Raw genomic sequence first — 23,383 nt, 5'->3', positions numbered from 1 at the left:
GATTTTCACCCCTCCCAGTAAACTGCAATGTTTTGTTTGCAGATGCCAAAGAGGATGAGTCTGTGTGCTTGTTTGCACATGTGCAGAAAGAAAAATCCAATGCTGCTTGCATATGTGAGCACCAATAACAAAAAACCATTGGTAAGTTTTATTTCCTAAGAAATGGGCCACACCCAAAATGCTGGACTGCACATCTGAGGAGAAGCTCTGAAGTTTGCTACACAGCCTGTTTTTCCTTGCTTTGTCTTTCTCCATCCCCTTTCCCCACCAAACCAACATAAAGAAGTATGCTAATGAAGAATCAGCCTTTTCTGTTCCAATGCTTTATATGCTTATTTCACATTGTCTGTTCCTCTGCATTTGGCAGAAGTGCTTCCCAGCTTGGGGCAGTTTTTAATGTCTGTGTGAACGAGTCATTATGTTTCACTTACCCTGGTGACATTTTGGCTGACACGAGAATAATCCATTTTGGATCACCACACAAAAGGAATTTACACAGAATCCACATTTTAAATACTTGCCTGCCCTGGCATGAATTGGCATTGATTTATCTTCATGATCTATGAGTTCTTTTTCTATGTGTCTACAGAGGATCACATGTTAGAAGGCAAAGAAAAAATGGCTTAACCTAAATAAAGCTTTAGAGAATTATTTGTGCACATGTTTGAGAGCAAACTTTTATACTTGAGTATTTTACTGGGAGGAAGATGAGACATTTATGAAAACAGCAACACAGCCATAAAAGCTGTGTCTTCCTTTGGCTGTTCATAAATGTCTGAATTATTTTATGACTTACCTCTTATATGGCCCATTGATTCTTTGCAGAGAATCAATAATGTACAACAAGACATCAATGACCAGTATTTTTAAGTAATCAAAGTGATGATAACTCTAGTACATCCACAGATCAATTTACTAAAAAGAAACAGTTATCATTTAAGTGACAAATGAAATGCTACATGTCTTTAGTGTCTAGGCTTCTGAGAAATTTTGGCAGAGGAGAGTGATATTAAGACAAAGGCAGACTTTTTAGAAAATTGCCACTGCATATGGAAGATTTACTGGTAGCGGCAAAAAACTTCTCACTCTTGCTGAATGGCAAAGTCTTCCAGAACGGGAAAAAAACCTGAATTTGCTTTATAAATATGCACATCCCTTCACTCATCCAGCTACATAATTTGGTTTTGGAATGCACACATGCATTTGTAAAACACATTTCACTTGGCACTTCAGGTAGCAGATTAACCTAAAATGCAAGCAATTCTATGGAAAGAAAAAAGTCATGAAAATCAAGTTCTCTTGCATGTACTTCTATACATTACCATCAGAAAGCGCAGATTTTGAGTCAGTTTATCATTGATGGTTTTGTTAGCATGTATGGATAAGAAAGAGAAGCTCTTCCTGATTTTCATCATTCACAACCTGATCTCCCAGGAGCAAAGGCAATGTAAAAGTTACTTACGCGGGTGCATGAAAGAGCTGGGATCAATATTTGGTCTAATTTCCATTGTTAAAAACAGCAGAAATTAAATCTTGATCTAAATATCCATGAGAAAAAAACATGGAGCTGGATCACCAAGATTGTATAATCCACAGAAAGGAAAAAGAATGAAGCTTTCTGTCAGCAAGCAGTAGATCCTCTTTAGCACACAAGCAAAGCATTCACCTTTGTATCTACTGAGTGCATAAACATCCTCATCATCTTCAAGGGGTGAATATCCTGATCCTACAATAAAAAAGAAGAGAAAAAAAAAACTGCAGCAAGAAAGGAAATATAAATTAAAAATAAAAGAAAGCTTTGAGAGAAAGACATGCAAGATTAGGATGCAATAATCTATGCAATGTCATCAGCATGGGCTTCTCTGAAGCTCAGAGTCATAGCAGACCTACTTTACAGTGAATTTGGAAGGGGCAAATGGATTTGATAATGAAGTGAAATAGTAAATTTCTCTTGGTGCTCCTATTGGAATGTTAAGTGGCACGTGCCAAGTCACAGCTGCTCTGTTACAGCAACCATGTAGGTGAAATGCTGAGCAGGGAGAGCAGAGCAGGCACAGGTGAGGGTGGTTCCATAAAGTGTCAATGGCACTATAAAGTGGTTCCATAGTGTCAATGGCAGTTAACAGCCATCAGGCCAAACAGCAAAAGCAAAATGTAAATAACTCAAGTCCAACCATCCTTAATGACCTGTAAGATCCCGACACCAAGAACAAGACACTGAGGTAGATGACCTGCAAACACAAGTTACACTCAAATCAAAAACACAGTTTGGTATCAAGCATTCTTCTGGCATTTTCAAATAAAGAGACAACAAAGCTCCATACTTTTAAAACCCTGTGCAATGGCTGAAAACTTAAAATAAAGGTAGAAGCTGCTTTCTAAAAATCAGAAATCAGCTGGAGCACTACTACTCAAATAAACCATCAATAAAACAAAGCAGTTGGCAAAAAAGCCTTCAAAATTCCTAAGCAACACTTATTTAAAGTCAGCAACTACAGAGCATGAAGCTAATTTAAATTCTAGATAAATCTTTTCTACAAAGAAAGGCTCATACAAATTCCCACTCTGAGATATCCTTTTAAAAACCTTGTAAGCAATGGGCAGGTACTCAGGGGCCACAGGAGCTTCTCACATGGAATCTCCAGCTACAGAATTTAGGGTTATTTCATCACCATTTGCTGACATCTGAGACTATGGTCTGTACAAGCTGCTGCTTAAAATTAGACAAAATTATTTAATTCATTCACCTCAATAAGCTACTGATTTCATGTGCAAAGCATGCAACTATTCAGCAGAAATCAAACCCAAGAGTTTGATTTCTGTCAAATTTGTCTACAGATTCCATTTCTTTTTTAAAAAAACCCAAAATATCTGCCCAGAATATGGTGAAACGTGGGTTTCTTATTCTACCAGACTCAAGAAAACCCAGCCCACGTATCTGCAGCTGGTCCACGGGAGCACTTCCCCTGCACTGGATCATTGGGAATCCCTCCACCAGTTTGAGCTGGGACCTGAAGAAATGAATTTCCTCTGAAATTGAGGGACTTGTACACAATGAAGTCTTTCTATCACTTAAAATAATTTCTCTGGATTTTTAATATTTATTGTTGAGGTTCAATTTTGATACCTAAACACTGACATCTGAGAGACTTCTGAACATAAAACCAAACTTTGCACTTTAAATCTGACTGCATAGCAAAAAGCGCAAACTGTGATCCCTAAGGGCTCCAGGAAGACCTTGATATGTAAATGAATACTTTTTTAAGCATCAATTTTTCTGCCAGAAATTGGAATACTCTTAGCTAATCACTCACTTTGAGGGCTATAAACTGTTACCTCAGTGTTATCACCAATAATTCTCCAAATTTTAGTGTGCATTTTAGACTTTAGCATTCAAAATTAGTAAATCTTAGAATTATGTGAGCTCTTATGCATTTGCCTTTCCTTAGACAAGAAACGATTAAACGCCCCTGACAGTTTTCTAAGAAAAACTGGCCTTAAAGAGAGTTATTCACTGCTTTTGTCCAGAAACAAGGCTCTCCTGATGGAGCTCAACATCTCCCATTTCCAGCTCATTTTCTACCTCAAAATGAGAAGCCAGTCATATCTCTTTCCTAACAATCAGTGTTTTCTTAATAAACACAACAGGCTTGGCTTAGAGAGCCATGGAAGAGGCGTTGCCAGTTCATCTCCAGTTTCTCAGGCACAATTCAAAGCATTTCTGCCTCACATAAAACTGGGCTAGCAAGCCATATAAGGACATTGTCCATGCTAAAATTATCATAGCTGGTTCCTGCCAAAAATAGGTGCGGACTTTGTTCTGGCAGATGTCAAGCAAAACATATGAAATAAAACTTTAATTTAAAGATTAATCTATGGATTTACACAATTCTGTTTATGTCAGGAAAAAAAAAAGATTTCTTCATTCACAAAATAATTTTTTTTTCTCTATTGCAGAGGTTCACTTGTACAGTTTGATGGCAAGATCAGGGCACAAGAACATAGTGCCAAGCCAGGCACTGCATACACATGAACAACACTTGACATGCTATATATAATTCCTTTGTAACAGAGAAAAAGAAGGAATATGACACAGAAGAGGCAAAGTTCTGGCACGGGAAACTGTGGTGAAAGCGACGGAAAACGAGAATTCGGTGCTGTCATTTCTATATCAGAATCCAGTGCAGCGACCCCGGCCCCGCTCCCGGCCCTGCCGCCCCTTCCTCACCCTCGTACTCCAGGCTGGCCCCGGCGCCCAGGGCGAGCAGCGCGGCGAGGCGCAGCCAGCAGCTCCCCATGCTCCTCACGGCGGCTCTGCCCGGCCCGGGGCTCCAGCAGCAGGAGGAGGAGGAGGAGGAGGAAGAGGAGGAGGAAGAGGAGGAAGAGGAGATGGAGATGATTCTCCGAGCGGCTCCCGCCGGCACTCCGGTGTCCCTGTGACGGGTGTTGTCCCCCCCGAGGGGCTCCCGCTGCCCGGTGTCCCCCGGGACTCCCCCTGTGCTGTCCTGGCCCGCAGGGATGTGCGGGATCCCCGCCTGGTCCGTGAGCCGGCCCTGCTGTGCCAGCCCTGCCTCAGCCAGGGCACCGAGGGGCCGGGACTGCGTGCCCGGCCAAGTGACATTCCACAGCATCACAGAATGTACTAGGCTGGAAAAGACATCATCGAGTGTGACCTGAGACCACCATGTCAACTATAACACGGCACTGAGCGCCACGTCCAGTCGTTCCTTAAATACCTCCGGGGAAAGTGACTCCCCCACCTCCCTGGACTGCCCGTTCTGATGTGTCATCACCCTTTCAGTGAAAAAAAATATTTTTCCTAATGCCCCGCCCTGGTGCAACTTAAATACCACGTACTGCCATCCTAACGCTTGCTGCCTGGCGGAAGAGATCTCGTTTTGTTATGCCTCCTTTCAGGAGTCCTAGAGAGCAACACGGTGCCCACTGAGCTCCTTTACTCCAGGTTAACCCAGCTCCCTCAGCCGCTCCTCACAACTCCTGTGCCCCAGAGCCTTCCCAGCACAGTCCCCCTTCTCTGGACATGCTCCAGCCCCTCAATGCCCTGGCTGAATTAAAGGGTCCAGAACTGGTCACAGCACTCGTGGGTGCCTCACCAGAACAGGAGGACAATCTCGGCCCTGGTCCTGCTGGCCACACTATTGGTGACACAGGCCAGGTGACACTGGCGTCCCCTGGGCACACATGGCTCATGTTCAGCCACTGCTGACCAGCACCTCCAGGTCCTTTACCTCCAGGAACCTTTCCAGCCACTCTGCCCGTAGCCTATAGTGCAAAGATCACCACATTTCCAACTTTTTTAATGCTGCTGGGAAATGGAGAACAGCAAAAAAACCTAAAAATACAGCAATAATAGCCAATTTCAGTTGCATGATAGATTTCAGAGAATAACAAAAAGGAAGAGAGCAAAATGAAAAACAACAAAAAAACCAAAAGTCACCTCAAAACTAAAATGACACTGTGTCTTGAGCACACAGAAACAACACGAATTAAATGAACCTAGGTGGCATCTTCTGTAGTCTGCAGACTACAGAAAAACCAAAAGCCACCTCAAAACTATGACAGTCTTGAGAACACAAAAACAACATTAATTAAATGTACCTAGGTGGCATCTTCTGTAGTCTGGCTATTCTTGGTACTGGGAGGAAAGAGAAAGCTCCTTTCACATTTAACCTATCCTTCAAATCAGAGACAAAGTGCCTGGGAATTCCTCCCATATTCAAAAAGTTCATCAGTTTAACCATGTGTAAAAAGAGAATGACCAGTTTCCACCAGTAAGTTTGCAACATCTGGATTTAGTTCCTCCAATGTTTTGCCTCAGAGTTTTACATTCCACAATATCTGAAGGCAAATCAAATATGTAAATTTAAAACCTTAACTCCACTGCAGCAAACTGAAGAGCTTCTTGGACAATGGCACGGCTAAGGTCACTCTAAGACCTCAGAAGTCTGGAAGAAGCACATGATGGGGCAGAAAAGGCAAAAAATGGTTATGATGTTCACATTTTGTGTATAAAAATACTTGCACTCATCTTTATGATGGTACTAAAAATGGAAAGCTGGGTTTTTCATCTCATTCTTTACTGGCTGAACATTACACCCCAGAGGTCTGCAACGTTCATGTCTAAAAACCATTTGCTTCGGTGGGACTTCAGTATTTCTTTAAAAACTGCCTGCACAGTTAGGTGTTTTGTTGCATCTGGTCTATGAAGCCTTATATATATATTTTTTTGTTGTTCTTGGTGCTGTTTTATAATAGAAATCCTACAATCATGGAAGGGTTTGGGTTGGAATGAACTTTAAAGCATTGAAACACAACCATTTTGTATTCAGCAGTAATTGTGCTAAACTGAGAAGCAGAGGATGTCAAGAAAATCATGGCATGGTCCTGAATGCCAGCCAAGTTAATAATCTTATGTGCAGTTTATTAGCCCAAATGAATAACTTCCAGAGATGTTTAAGCATTTCCCTGCTCATACATATGGAAATACACAGGTGTATAGCACAGATTTGAGTTTCCATGCACAGCCACGTGCACCGCTGTGCTTCTATTCCTTGCAGGTGTAGAGCCTTTCAGGCTCAGAAAACAATCCTACACCAAGAGGATCCCCTCAGGGCTGTACACAGATTAATTCACTGTGTCTCAGTATTGACTAAGATGCAAACACCATGTTTTAGTGCACAGGTTTTAACTTGCTTCAAGAGAGATGCCTCATAAAAGATATCCCATCAAAGAACAGCTCTTTCAAAGTCCCAATCAAAGCACAACTGAAATGCAGAACAGAAAACTTCAGAATTATCAAGCTCAAAAGAGGTCAGAGATGCCTGAAGTTTGCATGCCAGCAGTAGTTTATGCTTTGTGAAGTAAAATCACCCAATAACACAGAAATCATTAACTGGATTAGGAAAATGCAGGCATGGGGTCTTCCAAAAGATTCTCTCTTTCCTTGCTATCTGTGACCCAATGTGACTATGAAGAAACACTGTAGCTGACACCGAGCCCTGAAGGTGTTTCCAAACAGATTAATTACATTTTCAGAGAGCTATCGCTCTGCATAGAAGGCAGATAACAAAATAAAACTTGTTCCATGTGTTGGCAAATGTTGTGCAACAAAAAAAAGCACTACTCCTGATCAAGGAGTTTCCTTCACCTCAGTGCCATACCCAGAAGCAGATGGCCATGCCCATGCAGTTTACTCTCAGAAAAATCAGTGGTGAGATGGAAACTGTATGGATACAGAAGTTAGTGCTAGTCCAGAAAAGTTCTGTAAAATACAATTCTGTATTCTGCTTCCTTTTATGGACACAGGTAGATACCTTAGATACAGCAAACAAAGCAAAACATTTTCCACCACTGATTTTGGTTTATTTTTCCCACTCCAGACTGGCAGTAAAAAGTGGAAGTGGCTCAAGTGGCTCTGACTCAATGCAGGCAGAAGTGCTGTAACACAGCTGCAGTCAAGGGAAAGCTGGCAGACATAGCAAGATGCTACAAACCTCTTTGCCAACACCTCCATAAGATCCAGGAACCTTAGTGCAGTCCCAGGCTGCTCCTGCATACCTTGCTCCATTGCAAATGAATTTGCTCCCCCTGTAATCAGGTGTTTAGTGTTAGAATGAGCAGTATGTTCAAATGCAGCTTGCAGTTTGCACCATTAAAAGGCTGTTTTTTAAATACTATTCATTTGAAGCTGTAAAAAAAAATATTCTTTATGAAAATGGTGTCCTTATATTCAATGAAAACAAACGAGGTATTTCCAGAATACTAGTTCTGGAATTCTAAAGAAAACTCCAGAATCCTAATTCTGGAAATTCTGGTTTGCCCTGAATTGCTTTTGTGATGTGACATTCTGGGTGATTCAATGAAAAGTGACAACTGAATTTAATTTTAAGTTATCAAACATGTATACATCTACAAATTTGGTTTTCAACAGAAAATTGAGGAAAATGTAGACCCAAAACCAGTGAAATATATAGATGAAAAGCCTCTAAATTATACTTTATTGCAATAAAGTGTTGATTACTGTGGGGGGAAAAGAGGAAACTCAAAAGGCCAGTAAAGATACATTTGGGAGTTAACATCAGTGCAACTTCAAGAAAAGTATCAGTCATCTCCTTTGTTGATCCATGTCTCCCACATAAGCCATGTTCCCTTGGTGGCTGAGCAGTATGAGCCACAAGGTGCCACAATGATTCATCAAGAGAATGGGAACAAGCTGGCAGCTTGGCTCAAAGGGAAAAATCTGACTATTACATACATGAAGAGTGCCCTCAAGTGATATTGATTTTCAGCCCGATCAGTGAGTTGGTTTTTGTTTGATTTGGCTCACTGCCCGAAGACTTAAAAAATGAGGAGCAGAGGAAAAAGAAGAGTTATCTTCCCTGATTTTTTAAGCTACCAAGAGAAGGCTCAAAAGCTTCTTTCCTCCCTTTTAAAGGGCTCCACCTAAATAAGGAACTTTCAGTAAAGTGAAATACAGCAAAACAAAATAAAAACTCTGAAAAGGCAGGCAAACAAACGAAGTCACTGATCATTTGGAAAGGCACCTCGTTATGCCAGCAGCAGACTAACATGGATGAGACGAGAGAAAAATGTTTCCCTTGTTTAGGCTGTGAGGAATTAGAAGTTTGATTTTTTTTCTTAAGGTACTCCTCAATAAATAATGCTAAAACATTTAGTGGCAGCTTCTCTCTTTATGATCAGAAACTATCACAGGCTGTTACCAGAGAGAGGATGAAAAGTGTCATGAACACTAAAATGCAAACCAATTCAGCTGAACAAAATGTACATCCTTTAATCAACAGGTTTAAGGAAGGTACATGCTGCATTAAATCTACACAAAACACAGACATTTAGCTGCATACTGCAAAATATATTTGTTACCCTGATCACAGATGCTTTTCTAGTTTAGTTTAGCTTTAGGTATAGATTTTCTGCTACACCTAAACTCTGGCTAAGCCTTCAACAGCCACAGCAGCCATGGGGTTGTCCATGGATATAGAAGAATGTTCCATACAGAAGAATTTGCACTCTGTGTCTGACAAAATACAGGAGGCCTTGCAAAGGCTGTTTTTTGTGAGGGGTCAGAGCCTGGAGCAGTGTCTCAGTGGTTATTCCACACCATGTCATGGTGGTTAATCCATGTACACATCATCACTGCAGTCAGGAGTAAGGGACTCTCCCTTGTGGGAGAAGGGAGTGACTTTGAATGGAAAACTGAGAAATAATTCCTGTGAACATACTTCAATACAGGGTTTTTTCCCTTATATCAAGATATTAAGAGTCTTTAAAATAGGCTTACATTTTAGGAGCACATTGAAAACACAAAAACAGGAAGTCACCTATAGAAGACTAATAAAGGACTGAAAAGAGGTAGAACTACTGGTAACTGTTTAATTAAATAAAGACCATTTAAGCTGAAAGTCTCTCTAATGATGAGTTCCAGTGAACTTTGAATAACTTTCCAAAGGAGGAGGTTGAAAACTAATCCTGCTCTATTCTGAATTGGTGGCAGATGGAAGAAATTTTTTTCTTTTTAATGCTGACACTGGAAACTGGCACATCTCAGCTTCTAACTTTGAATACTACAGTACCAGATACACTGGGGGTTTTTATCCTTCAGACACGTTATTTCTGAAGCTCTGCCATTTTAAAAAGGCTTTTCAGATTTTATGAGCAGACTAAAAGAAAGGCTCCCTATGAAAAATCTCAGCTTCAAGTGTCAGACACTACACCAACACTCGAAAACTAGCATCAGGAGCTGTCTGTAATCCATAGGAAACTCTCCAACAAGTTCCTAGAAAACAGAAGGGGAGTGGAAAAATGTGATGTTGCTGAGAGTGATCTCCTCCTGCTCTTTAGTAAGTGGAGACACAGAGTGTCAGAAGCAACACAGAAATACTATAAACCCTAAGCTGGCAGCAAGCACCCTTCTTTGAAGAAAATAGGGACTTAAGGACTCCAGGACTACTTCTGCTCATGTTTACTAGTGCTTTGCAAGGGTAGAGAAAAAGCAGGCATTGCATCAGTGAGGAACAGCTGAAGGAACAACTCCAGGGGAAGTAGGGCAGTCAACAGGACAAAAACTGAGCAAAGACAACAGAAAAACAGGTGGAACTCAAAATCCAAAAGAAGATGTACAGGAGTTTCAAATTTAATAGCAAACCAATAATTGAAGGAAAAGGTAAGCAACTGCTGTCAGGACACAGGAGATAGGAATTTAATTTTTTTACAAAGAATAGCATTAAAAACAGCCTCACAACAAACAGTATTTAATATAACCAAAAGCACAGAAGTTGTATAAACCAATTCTTGAGAAGCAGCTTGCTCCTTTTGTTTAAAATAATCAATGTTAATCACATCCTAAGGTAGAGTCAAAAGTTCTTTTCACAGAGCCAGCAAAAAAAATGCTGATTAGATTTTAAAGGAACATTTGAGACAAATCCTTGCTCTTTTTTCATTAATATTCATGACAGTGGCAAATCCCCATCAGGAGGATGTTCTCACTTCCATCAAAATCAAGAGGGTAAATAAATTTCCTTCTGAAAGACTGGCTGCCAAGGTCATTTGAGAGGATATTGGCCTAGAAGATCCAGCTTCACTGATGATCCACACTGTTTGGGGCACCACAATATAAACAAGATATAAAGGTATTAGAGAGCATCCAGAGGATGCTACAAAGATGAGGAAAGGCCTTGAGGGGAAGCTGAGTGAGGAGCAGCTGAGGGTGTTTGCTCTGTTCAGCCTGGAGGAGACTGAGGGGAGACCTCAGTGCAGTCACAGCTTCCTGTGAGGGGAACAGGAGGGGCAGGCACTGAGCTCTGCTCTGTGGGGACACTGACAGGACCCGAGGGAATGGCCTGAAGTTGTGTCAGGGCAGGTTTAGGTTGGGTATTAGGAAAAGGTTCTTCCCCTAGAGGGTGGCTGGGCACTGAACAGGCTCCCAGGGCAGTGGTCACAGCACCAGCCTGGCAGAGCTCCAGAAGCATTTGGACAATGCTGTCAGGTGTGGTTCTTTGGGCTGCCCTGTGCAGAGCCAGGAGTTGAACTTTGATGATCCTAACTGGTCCTTTCCAATTCAGGATATTCTATGATTTTTATCTATATATATATAGATATATATCTGTGTATATATATATATACACACACACACGCACACACACGTAGCCATAGTGCCAACAACAATGCTCAGGAACTGCAAATGCCCCAAACTAGAAAGTAAATAAATAAAAGGAAATCAAAATAATATTCAATTTCCTCTGCCTTTGGAACCCTAACTGCTGGTTTAAGGCAAAAGGAGATCAGGCAATACCAATATAATAACTTAAACAAACTTAATGACCTCAACACACTGAGGCCGTTTCCAGAATTACACCTTGCTTCTTCAGGAGAGAGAAAAGGGCAATGGAAAATCCACTGGCCCCTACCAGAAACAGGAGAGCTGACTGAAGCACCTAAAAAGGAACCCTAAAAGAAACCTGTTTGGAAAGAAGAGGAACATGGACATGGTCAACTTGGTTTTATATTCAAAAGGTTTTAAGTACAAAAAATACAAGAGGTATGGCCAGCACCATGGCTCTTAGCAAGAAGGATGATGATGCCCTGTTTCCTTCAGCTCCTAAAACTGCAGTGGCAGGGGCAGCCCCAGGCTCCTGACACCAGGACAGAGTGTGCTGGGAAGCTGCAGGGCTCAGCAGGGAAATGTGAAGTTATGCTGTGTTTGGTGCAGCTGATACTTAATAAGGATGGCCATGCCCAGGGTCCCTTTCATTAAGGGCAGGGATTGATGAACAGCATCTGGCAGGAATGGCCAGCTGCAGCAAGCAAAGCTGCCAGACAGCTTCAAATTACCAAGGTCAGGGTTCACTTAACATAATTAGTGTATTATCCTTTAATAGTCAGTTCTATGAATTTTAGTTTTCACAAAATCAGTTTAGTAGTGAAAAAATTCTCAAGTTTCATAAACATCTTTAAGATGACAACTAAAGACTGTCAGAGAAAAAAACCCCAAGAACAAAACAAGAGAAATTTGGAGCAGAACAGATATTTTTAAACAACAGATGTACAGACTTGGTGGTATTCTTGTTACACCAGTTTCTTCTGAGTGTCAAAATATTACAGTAGTCAAAGACACTGAAAACATACACCAAGGATCAGGTGTTTGCCTCAGAATGGCAGGGTTGAGATGCCATTGTATAGAAATACAATGTTTCCTGTTTCCTCTCACAGAAGCATCAAAGTCTGAGAAACTGACTTGTGATGTTTCAGGGCTTGCCATTAAAAGCAGACTGACAATCTGCAAATCTGCCATGTGGACCAGAGATGGATGTAAAAAGGGAGCATGTGAAACACACTGGGGGAAAAATAATCCACCAAAAAGGTACAAAGCTAGAAATAGTTCTCACGGAAAAATGAAACCACTGCCTAAATTGTTACTGAGAATTAATAATGTAATAATGTAATAATGTAAATAATGTGGAATTTTACCCAAACATGTGAGATGTATCGCTGCCCATAATGCTCACAGCAGCTCCAGCCCTGACAGGGGCTGGGCCTCAGGATGCCTCTGTCCCTGCAGCCAGAGCTGATCCCTGTCCCAGCTCTGCTCATGCCTCTGGGCTGCTGGAGATCCCTGTCCCACTACCAGCCCTCACAGAACCAGGACAAACCTCACCCTGAAGTCTTCTGTGAAGAAAAGAGAAATTTGAATCCTCCTCCCCCTTTTTTTTTTTAATAATTGAAAAATATCACTTTTGCAGTTTCCTATGTATCTCAACCAGGTATAACATTTCATAGAAAAATAACCTCTTCAGCTGAGGAACACAGGTTTTGTAAAAAGCCATAATGATTTGGATCACCCAAACATAAAATCAAGTGCTCATGTTCCTGGATTTGATGCTCTCACCTTCCCTTTGTAAATCTGAATCCATGTCATTAAAAATGCTCCAAGATTTGACATGGATTTCCATTGCAGACAGACCAAATAACCAAAGGATACACAGAGTTGTCTATGTAAAAATGTGCTTCTGAGTTGATTCCTTTCCATGATTTAAAGTTTCACCTCTTACAAAATTTTACTATAACACACAAAAAAATAAGAAACATCCTGTATGGTCAGTTTCACAGTGTGGTGTGTCTTGTGTGCAAAAGACAGTCAGCATCACTCCCTGGCTGCTGCTATCACAGGCCGTTACTGGCCTCACTGCATGGAGGGAAATGGGATGTTGTGTTTGGCAGGGAGTCCTGGCAGAAGGCAAAGGGTCACACAAGCTGCACACAGCAGCTCCCCAGGCACTCTGGCCACTCTGCCCCTGTGCAGTCACAGCCTCTCATTTGTAAGGATTTAACAGCAACCTGACACAAATTCCACATTTGACACTAAGAAAACAGCCAAAGGGCAACCTCCAGCAACACCTGACAGTAACCCAGCTCACTCAGGGAACAGGAAACATTTTCTGGGAAAAAGCAGATATAGCACAGCTTGTTACAACCATCCCTCGACAGCCCTGTGCCTTGGCAAGGAGCTGTCAGCAGGAGCAGTCCATCAGGCAGCTGCTGGGAGCTTGCTCCAGCTGTCAGAGTTTCAGGAGCCTGTTGCAGGGCTGGAATGCTCTCATTGCAGGTGGCTGACAAGTAAAAGCCCAGAAGCTGCAGTGCTGTCTGAACTTGTGATTGCTGCGCACCATGGTGCCTGCCAAGCTGCCCCCTCCACACACAGAAAGTGCCTCACTGCAATGGCAGGGATTCCTCACAGCTCTCTGCACACTGGAAATGAGAGGTGACTAGGAATTGAGTAGCATGGTGTTAAAAGTAATGTTTCTAACACAAAACATGAGTTGCTGCATCAGCTCTGAAAAGGGCTTGGGAGGAGGGTGAGGAGTTTGTGGAATGGAACAGGTGCCCAGGGCTTGCAGGTTGAACTTTATTTAAATTACTCATCTTTGCAGCCATAAGGTCTTACTTTTGCCTTCCCTTTGTGCACTTCTGTAGCCATTTGTCAGCCCCACTTACCATGGTATCTTCATACAAGAAAGGCCAAGAACATTTTGGAGAGCATGGCTTTCTGTGAACTGGAACCCTGAACACCACCTACACCACAAAATCCATTATTAATACTTTTTTTTATTCTCATGTGTCACATACTACAAGTTTGATCTTTTTCTGTGGCCTGTCCTGCCTTCTCGTGGCCTTTGTGCAGTAAGAGAAGCTTTGTTAATGGCAGAAGAGTAAACAGAGACCAGGATTGTACTTTAGAGACAACATTCACCCACTGCAAATAAATCTAAGCCCATACTCCTTGTGATGGGCTTACAAATAGGGAAATGTTTTCTTACTCAGATGGAGGACTTACTTTCAATTCCTTTGGACTGACTTGTTTTGGCAAACCAATTTACTCTTCCAATAAGAAAATGAGCTATAAATCAACATTATCTTTCTGCAGAGTTAAAAGTTGCTTTTTATTACACACAAAATAAAAAAAATTATGCCTTTTAATGCATATTATTGCTAAAATGTCCGAGTGATTTTATAAGTATGACACATATTAATGACTTGCCTACAATATGGCAGACAAAAATATTGCAAAAGAATGGGCTTGGATAAGAATGAAACAAAAGTACTTAAAGGGCTGCAGTGCATGTCTCATGCTGTTCGTGGTATCTAAGAGGTGTGAAATGCCTTGAAGACATCTAAAGGTACAATTTAATATTCTTGGTTTTGACATGCAGTTAGAGAGAGGTACAGAATCCCTAATCAGAAACACTTCTCCTAAAAACAGAGCCAAAACACAATTCAGGTGTTCCAGTTTTCAAAAAGATGGCAAGCTGTCAGACTGTCAAACACTGCAAGCTTCCAGAGCGCTGGTGAAACAGAGGTATCAGTGATATACCAGGAGCACTGCTGGCATTCCTACAAATGCTGCCTTCCCTTATTAAAGAAACACTCAGGATTTGATGTATTTGACTGGAAATTTCCCTAAACTCTAAGTCAAAGTAAGTTTCTAGTTATGCTTATCTCCTGCTCCTCCCAGATATGTATTTCCTACCTCATTATAATAAATGTCAAGTACCAACAAGAAACTCAAAATATTGTTCCAGACACCCACCAAAATGGATGCACACCCAGAAGCTTTAACTGAAGCAATAAGGACAGCAATGGAAAGACAAGCCAGAAGAGCACACAGGAATGCCCAGAGCCACAACCAGGTCCAGGTCACCCTTTCTCAACTCCAAAGAGACACAAAAGCCATCTGTAGCATTTCCATAACTAAATACACACACATGTTGTTACTTGATATGGTGCAATGGCAATAACTGCAGCTGAATGAATGTTTTCAGTCAAAGCTCTCTGCACAAACCATATTACTAAGGGGGTGCAGACACAGGCCAACCAACTGCTTTAATGTGACTAAAAAGAAATCAGTACTGCAAAGCTGAAGCAAATTATCAGTCAGATGCCTTCACAAGAAACAAGTCACCTGTTCAGGTGACTTCAGCAAGTCATCTGGTTTTTTTTATTAGAGAAATAGGAAAGGTACCTGCTTTTAGCACAGGGCACTCACATCCACTCCTTTCCCAGCAAGTATGGGAAATACCTTTATATTTTTTGTTGGGATGGTTTTCTTATTTACACATTTCACTATGACATATAACTCAGGTGCAATGTTTCTGGTATCTGTCCCTGGGCAGTTTATAACAGGGACTGCAAGCCAACATGGTTTTAATCTTCAGGAATAGCTGTACAGAGACATGTTAATTTTGGGCCTTTTCACTAACAAATCACACAGTATAACTAGAAAGCCACAATGGATGGACTCAAGACAGGCAGACTCAAACTGAGTAATTATATTTGAGTTGACAACTCCAAAGAAAACTCCAACAGGCAGAGGCTCACAATTTAACTGAGGCAGGAGCTGGAAGCAGCATCTTCCCCCATCTGGCCAGTCAGCATCAGGAAGTCTGACAAAAAACCTCAGAGGGACACCAGGATGGAGCACAGACCCTGGCAGGTTAAAACTCTGTTGACACAACCTAAAAGGAGACAGACTTTGCTGAGTGAATCATGTTGCCAGCCCACACTGGTTAAGTGCAGGATTTGGGTAAACCAGGCAGCACAACATGGCATGGCTGCCAAAGCCTGACTGCAGTGCTGCTTCCAAAGTGCAGTGCTATTCTTGTGAATGTGTGTGCAACACATCTAAATCCAGTACCCTAAATAACAATGGCATTTCCTCAAAAGAACAAGAAGAGGGCAAGACGTAGGGAAGAAAAAAATCAGATGTCTTCATTCATGCTGCTCAAATTATAAGGAGATGTGTCTATTCAGAGTTGTGACAAATTTTAAATTTTGCACAGTGGGAAAGAAAGAGTTTCCTTCCATATCAACAGCACAGTAGTTTCAGAATCTTCAAAACAAGATTTATTTATAAAACTTCTAAATCATCCAGTCTTCACATGTACAGTACTCTCACATGTACACGCATTTTTTTATCTACTGCAAGATCTGAAGCAAGTGATAGTACTAACATAAATTTTAATGTTATATACCTTACTGCAAAGCTGCAGAAGTTTCTTCTGTGTCTCCCTGAAGGACATAGCAGCACATCACAAATCAAAGACGATACAAATCAAAGATGTATCCACCCATAAAGAGACACTTACTCACCAGTTTCAAACAAATGAATGCAATCAAGAATCTTTATGACACACATCCTGCATGTTTGTTGTGGGTCTTCTTTTCTCTCCTCAAAAACAGCTCATAATAACCTTCTAGTGTCCCAGAAGAACAACCCAAAATTTCAAGCATTCTTTATTTTTCAGGTCTATGTATCAGGCAGAAAAACTTGAGTCTTTTTGAGCAGCCCACCTGAACCCCAGACATGTCATCTGTCCTTAGCTGAAGACGTATTTTCACTGAGCAAGCAAAAAAGCATGAAGTTATACAAACTATCTGCTCAAATGGCAAAAACTTTTGCCAAAAATGTCCAGCCACCCCCAGCTTGAGCTGCACAGGCTGCCAGAAGCTCAGCACTCTGCCATGGCTGGAGGTGTTTCCCTCTCCCAGCCTGTAATTTGCCCTGCACGCTGCCAGGAGGGGATGGCAGCTCTTTCCAAATACTGAGCCAATGCTCAACAGCCAAAAGGAGGGCAGTGAGGATGTGCAAAAGGCTGGAAGAGACAGCACCATCCAGAGCAGCAAGGTGGGACCCACCCTCAGTGCTTATTTCACATCAAATAGCACAAGAGGGCCCAGGAGAACATCCAGAACAGTTCATGTGAATCTTGTCCTGGTTTGGCTCACTAGCAGGCCCCCTTTCCCCAGAGGTTTGTGATCCCTTGGAAATCACTCTGTTAACTCACAGCCAGGGATGCTCACCCAGGGGAGGGCAGGACATGTACTGGTGGCTATCTCAAGTGCAAGCTTTTACACTGCAGATGTTTGGCAAGCCTTTGTCATGCCAGACTTACTGCTGCAGTGGACCAAGACAAGGGGTACAGCAGCTTACAGACATGAAAAAAATTGTCATTGATGGCTCTATGGCACCTCCTGTACACGTCCAGTGCTTGCCCAGACTTGGCTACCCAGGACATTAATTGCACTTAATTTGTCTTGCTTTCTGGCAAGGTGTATTTCACTCTGAGAGAAAGGACAGTTCAACAACTCATTGAAATATCCTTAATTTCACTCTCTGTTTATGTGATCTCACCCTGGAGATTTCAGTTGCACTGAAGCCCCCAGGTGCTGCTGAAGAGTGAGCAGGCTGAGCACAGAGGAGGCAATGACCTGATTATTTAAGGACCACTCAGGAAGAAATGTACTGCTTTGGTAATGCTTATTAAACTGCAAGGAGTTTTCAGTGGGGAATTACTACAGCTCATGAAAATGCTCCACTTCACACAGGAATATATTAAAGCAGTGTCAGGAGATAGGTTAACATTATTGATTGATATTAACATGACATATCTCTTATGCCTGAGGTCACCTGAGAATGCTGCTGGAAGTCTTACTCATATGCAACTGCAACTGTCCAGGTAACTGGAGCTTGTTTAGACAGAGCCAGCCCATCCAAAGCACAACTGTGGATGAAGCTGTGCCTTAGAACACCTGCTTGTATTCAGAACATCACAGAATCATAGAATGGTTTGGATTGGAAAGGATCTTAAAGCTGATCTAGCCCCCAGCTGTGGACCAGGACACCTTTCCTTAGACCATTCATTCTCATGCTGGGTTTGGCCAGCACACAACACCTCCAGGTCTGTGCCCACCACAGTCAGAGCGGCGTCTACAGCTCCACGCTGGATCCTGAGCATACAAACTGTCACCAGAACAGGCAAGGCAGCCAGCAAACTGTGTTTAGAAGAAAAACGCAACAAAAGAACTCTCAGCTGACACAACAGGCCCCACCCTTGGCACTGCAGAGCACCAGCTGCTCAGGGCCCTGGAGATTGCTTCTGGACCATTCTGCAGCTTGTTCTGTGGAGCAGGAATCAAATCATTGTGATGCCAGATTTTTTTTAAGCTTGCCATTTGACTTTAAGCAGTCTTAAATCCTCTCTTCCTTCAGTTTTGTCCTCCTATCCTTCGTCTATTTATAGCATAAAAACTACTGGGTGAGAACTGCCTCTCTCTGAAGGGCTGAGGCACTCAGCAGTCTCACTCACAGATGAACTCTTGACCTAGCACACAGCTTTGAGAACCACCATTTCCACAACTGACTTCCATCTACTCATATTTAATCCAGAATATACATAGTTTTTTATAAGCATATGGTGCTTATGTATATATTGTTTTCTTTGAATAAAATCTCATACGGCTTTTGAAAATAGTTCCATAATATTACATGGCTCTCAAGTGATTTTAGTGACATCTCCCTCAAGGTTCATGGCTCTTCACACAAGGACCCTGTTCCAATGCATAGATCCCATTTATTCTATCATAGATAAGCTTTTCTTTTCATCTACCAATAGTGTGAGACACAACTACCACAGCCTTACATCACACAGTGCTACTTGATTTCACCTTCACACCCCCCAAATACTGAACAAGTGATCCCCATTTATATGTACAGATGGACAGCTGTACCCTCCCCAACACCACAGAAAGTCACTGAAGAGCTCCAAGGGCACATTTCCCTCTCCACCCCCTAGGGAAAAGGTTTTACTCTTGTTTTAACTTCCCGAAACTGCATCTCTAAACTGTTCTTGAAGAGAAAACAGACTTTCCTCTGAGTAGTGCCACCAGAGAGATTTTATCAGTGCCTTCTTAGCTTTGAATGTACCAATGTGAGAATCCACAGCATCCTTTCAAAACTTGAAAATACAGTTAAAACAGCTGCTGCTTCAAAGGTATTTTAAGAATTTTAATTACTTGGATATTTCTCAGTTTTCATTCTTATGCCACATAGATAATTAGTTCAATTACAATTTCCCAGGTGGAATACCAGCCTGTTTTCTACTTGCCTGCCATCAAAAAATTGGTAGCAGAATTCTTAGGGTATGAAAATTACACCTATTTAGTTTGGTGTTTAACATAGTCTTTGGAATTGTGGAACACAACTTTCCTACATCAGAAACTTCAGTGTTATCAAATTATGAGGTCAAGAGCTAATTAGACTATTTCTGATATTTAAAGAACAATCTACTATTGAATTACAAACATTTTGCATGAATCCAAAACAGGCTGCTTGGCTTTGCCTACAAAGTGTCAACATCTTGATAATGGTTCAATAAGCTTGTGCCTGTATAATCAAGAGGGCCCCACACACACGTGCTGTGGAGATTTTTTAAGTCCATTTTAGTTTACTTAATTGCATTCTGTACCTAATATGCATGGTTATACACCAACACAGTACCATTAGAGAAAAATCCATTAACAGTTTCACTAGATTTCATACTGGGAATAAAGATCTGAAAGAATACCACATTTCTCTACTAAAAATAAACAGAAGAAAAGTAACATGAAACATTCACTTAACATTAGGGTTTACAATTACAGTTGCTGGCGATTTAAGCTCTTTGGAGCCTTTGACACTAAGCATAAGGAGGAAATTGGACTTTCAAATGAGTGAAAGATGAAACAAGCAGGCTTTTGTGCAGCCAACTTGAAGATTACATGCAAAACTTAAGACTTTTGAGATTAGAGAGGTTACATTTGTCCTTTTAGGAAAACAAAGGATAGGATATTAGCATCCTCTGTAAACTACTTGAAGACTGACATTCACATGAACCGCAAACTAAAGCATTCACTCATCTTCCTAAGAAAATAAAGAGAATTTGGCAGTACAATAATCCTCAGAGAAATGCCAGGACAGGAACTTCTGTGGTCTTTGTTGATATAGCAACTGATGTGTCCAATACTTCAGTGTTTGGTAAAGAAAGAGCATAAATGTGTGTTCCAACATCTTCCCCCTTGGAAAAAAGCCACTCTTAACCTGCCAATGAAAATAAGGAAAGCTAAACCTCAACTCACAAATACCACCCCTATGCCACTTTACACCCCTCCATGGACAGAACTACATATTAGGCAGGGATAGCTCCAGGAAACAAAATGTGGATATCACCAACATGCAGCTGTAAGGTGTTTTAATACACCTTTCTCCCGTGTTCACTGCTGCCCTTCCCCTTCATGCCAGTAACACACATCAGTTTGAATCCAGACCCACTGACATGAAAGGCTCTGGTCTGACCACAAATTCTCACTGACTACACCTGTTAAACCACAACCAGGGCACGGCAGTTTACACTGGCTTTGTGTGCCATGCTACCAAATCAGAAGTGTCTAATCTGACAAAATGCATCTGCTTTAGTACAGCCAGAAACCACATACCCCTTTCCTTTTGCATGGAAATGGAACCTAAATTTGAGCTCATTTCAAATTTTGCTACAGGAAATACAAACACTTAGAAGTGAAGTAGCATCAGCGTGCATTTTTTAATTTACAAGGTGCCTAAGAAACCAGGCAGATTCACCCATTCATTTTTCACATTAAAAAGAGAGATTACCTTGCTGCATGCAGTCTCACCCGGGCACCAAAATCTGCTGAGGCAGGGCTGGCCCATCGGACTTACGCTTAACACTTAGGGACAACACAGAGCCTCTCTTGTTCAGCAGCTTTCAGCGGGTGTCACCTCCTCTCTCCGAGTGCCGAGGCGGCGGCACGGAGGTGCAGATGTGAGAGGGAGCCGGAGGCTCCCACCAGCCCGCCCCGGCAGGGCTCAAACCCGGCACGGCGGGAAGCTTTCCTGGCACCCACTCCAGTAACAACCCGCTTCTCCACACCCAGGACGCGGCCCCATCCACGCTGGCCGGACTGGACCGGACACAGAGCGAGACACAAAGCGCTGCGAGTCGGCAGCGAGTGAGCAGGACGGGCCCCGGCCCCTCAGGCTGCCGCGGACACCGCGGCGCTCCCGCCGCCCCCGGCCCGGCCCCGCTCCCGGCCCTGCCCCGGCCCCGCTCCCGGCCCGGCCCCGCCGCCCCTTCCTCACCCTCGTACTCCAGGCTGGCCCGGGCGCCCAGGGCGAGCAGCGCGGCGAGGCGTAGCCAGCAGCTCCCCATGCTCCTCACAGCGGCTCTGCCCGGCGCGGGGCTCCAGCAGCAGCAGCAGCAGGAGGAGGAGGAGGAAAAATGGGACGGGGCCATTCACCGAGTGGCTCCCGGGCGCCTGGGAAGACTCGTCCCGCTGCCCGGCCCCGCCTCCCAGGCCGGGATTGGGATCTGCCGGGACTCCGGTGTGCCGTGTGTTGTCCCCCCCGAGGGCCTCCTGCTGCCCGGTGGTGCCCTGGCTCGGACAGGGGTCACAGAATCACAGGATCAGAATGGTTTGTGCTGGAAGGGACCGCCGCCTCTGGGCTCGCTGCGGCCGGTTCACGGCCTGCCCGTGCGGGGGTTCTCGGCTGGATGCACCATCCAGGCTGGGGGCTGAGCAGAGCAGAGGGGCACAATCCCCTCCCTGCCCCTGCTGCCCACGCTGCTGGTCAGGCAGCCCGGTAGTGGGGTCCCTGCTCGGTGCCATGAGCCAGGACAGTGTGTCTGTCCCGATGTCCTCCCGTCTGTCCTTCCAAGGCAGGAAGCATGGCAAATAGGCTCCCAGTGAACAAGGGCAGGACGTGGAGGATGAACCCCTCCTGCTCCCTCCGGTAACATTTCTGGCACTGTAGGACCTCTCTGGGGAGGTGTCATGCTGCCGGGAGGTGTCATGCTGCCCCCATCCCATCCCATCCCATCCCATCCCATCCCATCCCATCCCATCCCATCCCATCCCATCCCATCCCATCCCATCCCATCCCATCCCATCCCATCCCATCCCATCCCGGTGGCAGTGCCCTGCCCACGCATGCCTGGAATTTTGCAGGCAGCAGTGCGAGGAAATAGACTGTATTTCTCAAGATGAACTGCTCTGGTTGCTCAGCAGTTTGCAGATGGCCAGCTTTAAATGTTAAAAATAAAAAATCCCCAAGTCATGAGAGTAAGAAAAGAAAGTTTGGTGTCATCACATTTCTCATTAGGTTTTTGAGCTGCCAGGGTGATGCAGAGTTACATTTTCAGGCTTTGATCCATAACCACAAAGAGTAGAGGCTTTTCTTACTGCCTTTCACATGAAAGCAAATTCCCCAGACACTCCAAGCCCACGGAGGTGAAGGCTTCAGGTAGAGAATCATATGCTCCAATGCTTTTGATTTGACATCTGTCAACCCTGCAGCTTGACTAAAGGTAGATTTGGGGTTTCTTTCTTTTTGCACTTCCTACCATGAGCATTTAATGTGTAATCTAAACTGGCAAAGATGTGGGAAAAGCCCATAAAGGTGTGTGAAAGCAGCTTCAGCCAGAATTTGTGTGCTGGGGTGGTACAGAGGAGTGAGCCCAGGGAGTTCTGAGGGTCCCTTCCACATTCTGTGCTGTTTCCCGGACAAATAGTGAAATACCATCAGGTCAGGAAAGGAATACTTCTTTGAAAATAAGAGACAGAATTGCAGAGGAAGGAGAGTCTCCTCAAGGGGAAATGTTAGTCTGGAAACAAAAGAAGGTGACAATTCTGCCACACTTTGAGGCTGGTTATACCAAAATGACCTAAGAAAAATGTAATCTTGCTGGTAATTAAAATAAAAATCTGTGTGAGTGCTGTGTCTGGTAGCTTTCTCCAAGCATTTTCTTTTCATCTGACTTTTCCTTTGGATGAGGAGTGCCCCTGGATACCTCCCCACTTGGGTCCCCCAATTTGCTGTCTGAGGCTGAGGTGTTCGCAGGAGTGAGTGCTAGAGCTTCTCTGGGGTGAAGTTCCTGGTGGGGTTGGGTGGCACTGGGGCCTCAGCACAAACTGTTCTCCAAGTTCTCTGCCCAGTACTGGTGGAGTCTGAGTATGCTTGGGC

The 23,383-nt window shown here is 43.2% G+C and overlaps 1 protein-coding gene across 7 annotated transcripts in view; it reads right to left on the bottom strand.

The window, feature by feature from the left end:
• SRPX (sushi repeat containing protein X-linked) overlaps positions 1–21,724 on the bottom strand; it is a 39,209-nt gene extending 17,485 nt beyond the window's left edge. Inside the window, exons 1-3 of one of the 7 annotated variants that reach the window (XM_026791876.2) lie at positions 21,503–21,723; positions 1,667–1,726; positions 1,463–1,538 (exon numbers count right to left, since the gene is read on the bottom strand). In XM_026791876.2, coding sequence (XP_026647677.2) covers positions 1,463–1,508 — 46 coding nt within the window. In that variant the 5' untranslated portion in view covers positions 1,509–1,538; positions 1,667–1,726; positions 21,503–21,723. Of the gene's footprint in view, positions 1–1,462; positions 1,539–1,666; positions 1,727–4,228; positions 4,775–21,016; positions 21,357–21,502 lie in introns of those variants that run through there. The other 6 variants (XM_074534556.1, XM_074534553.1, XM_026791875.2 and 3 more) reach the window with 6 other exon arrangements.
• Positions 21,725–23,383: the final 1,659 nt, after the last annotated feature.

The sequence above is a fragment of the Zonotrichia albicollis genome, chromosome 2 (genome assembly GCF_047830755.1).
Source record: "Zonotrichia albicollis isolate bZonAlb1 chromosome 2, bZonAlb1.hap1, whole genome shotgun sequence".
Classification (NCBI taxonomy): domain Eukaryota; kingdom Metazoa; phylum Chordata; class Aves; order Passeriformes; family Passerellidae; genus Zonotrichia; species Zonotrichia albicollis.
This window is presented reverse-complemented; position numbering and strand designations above follow the sequence as displayed.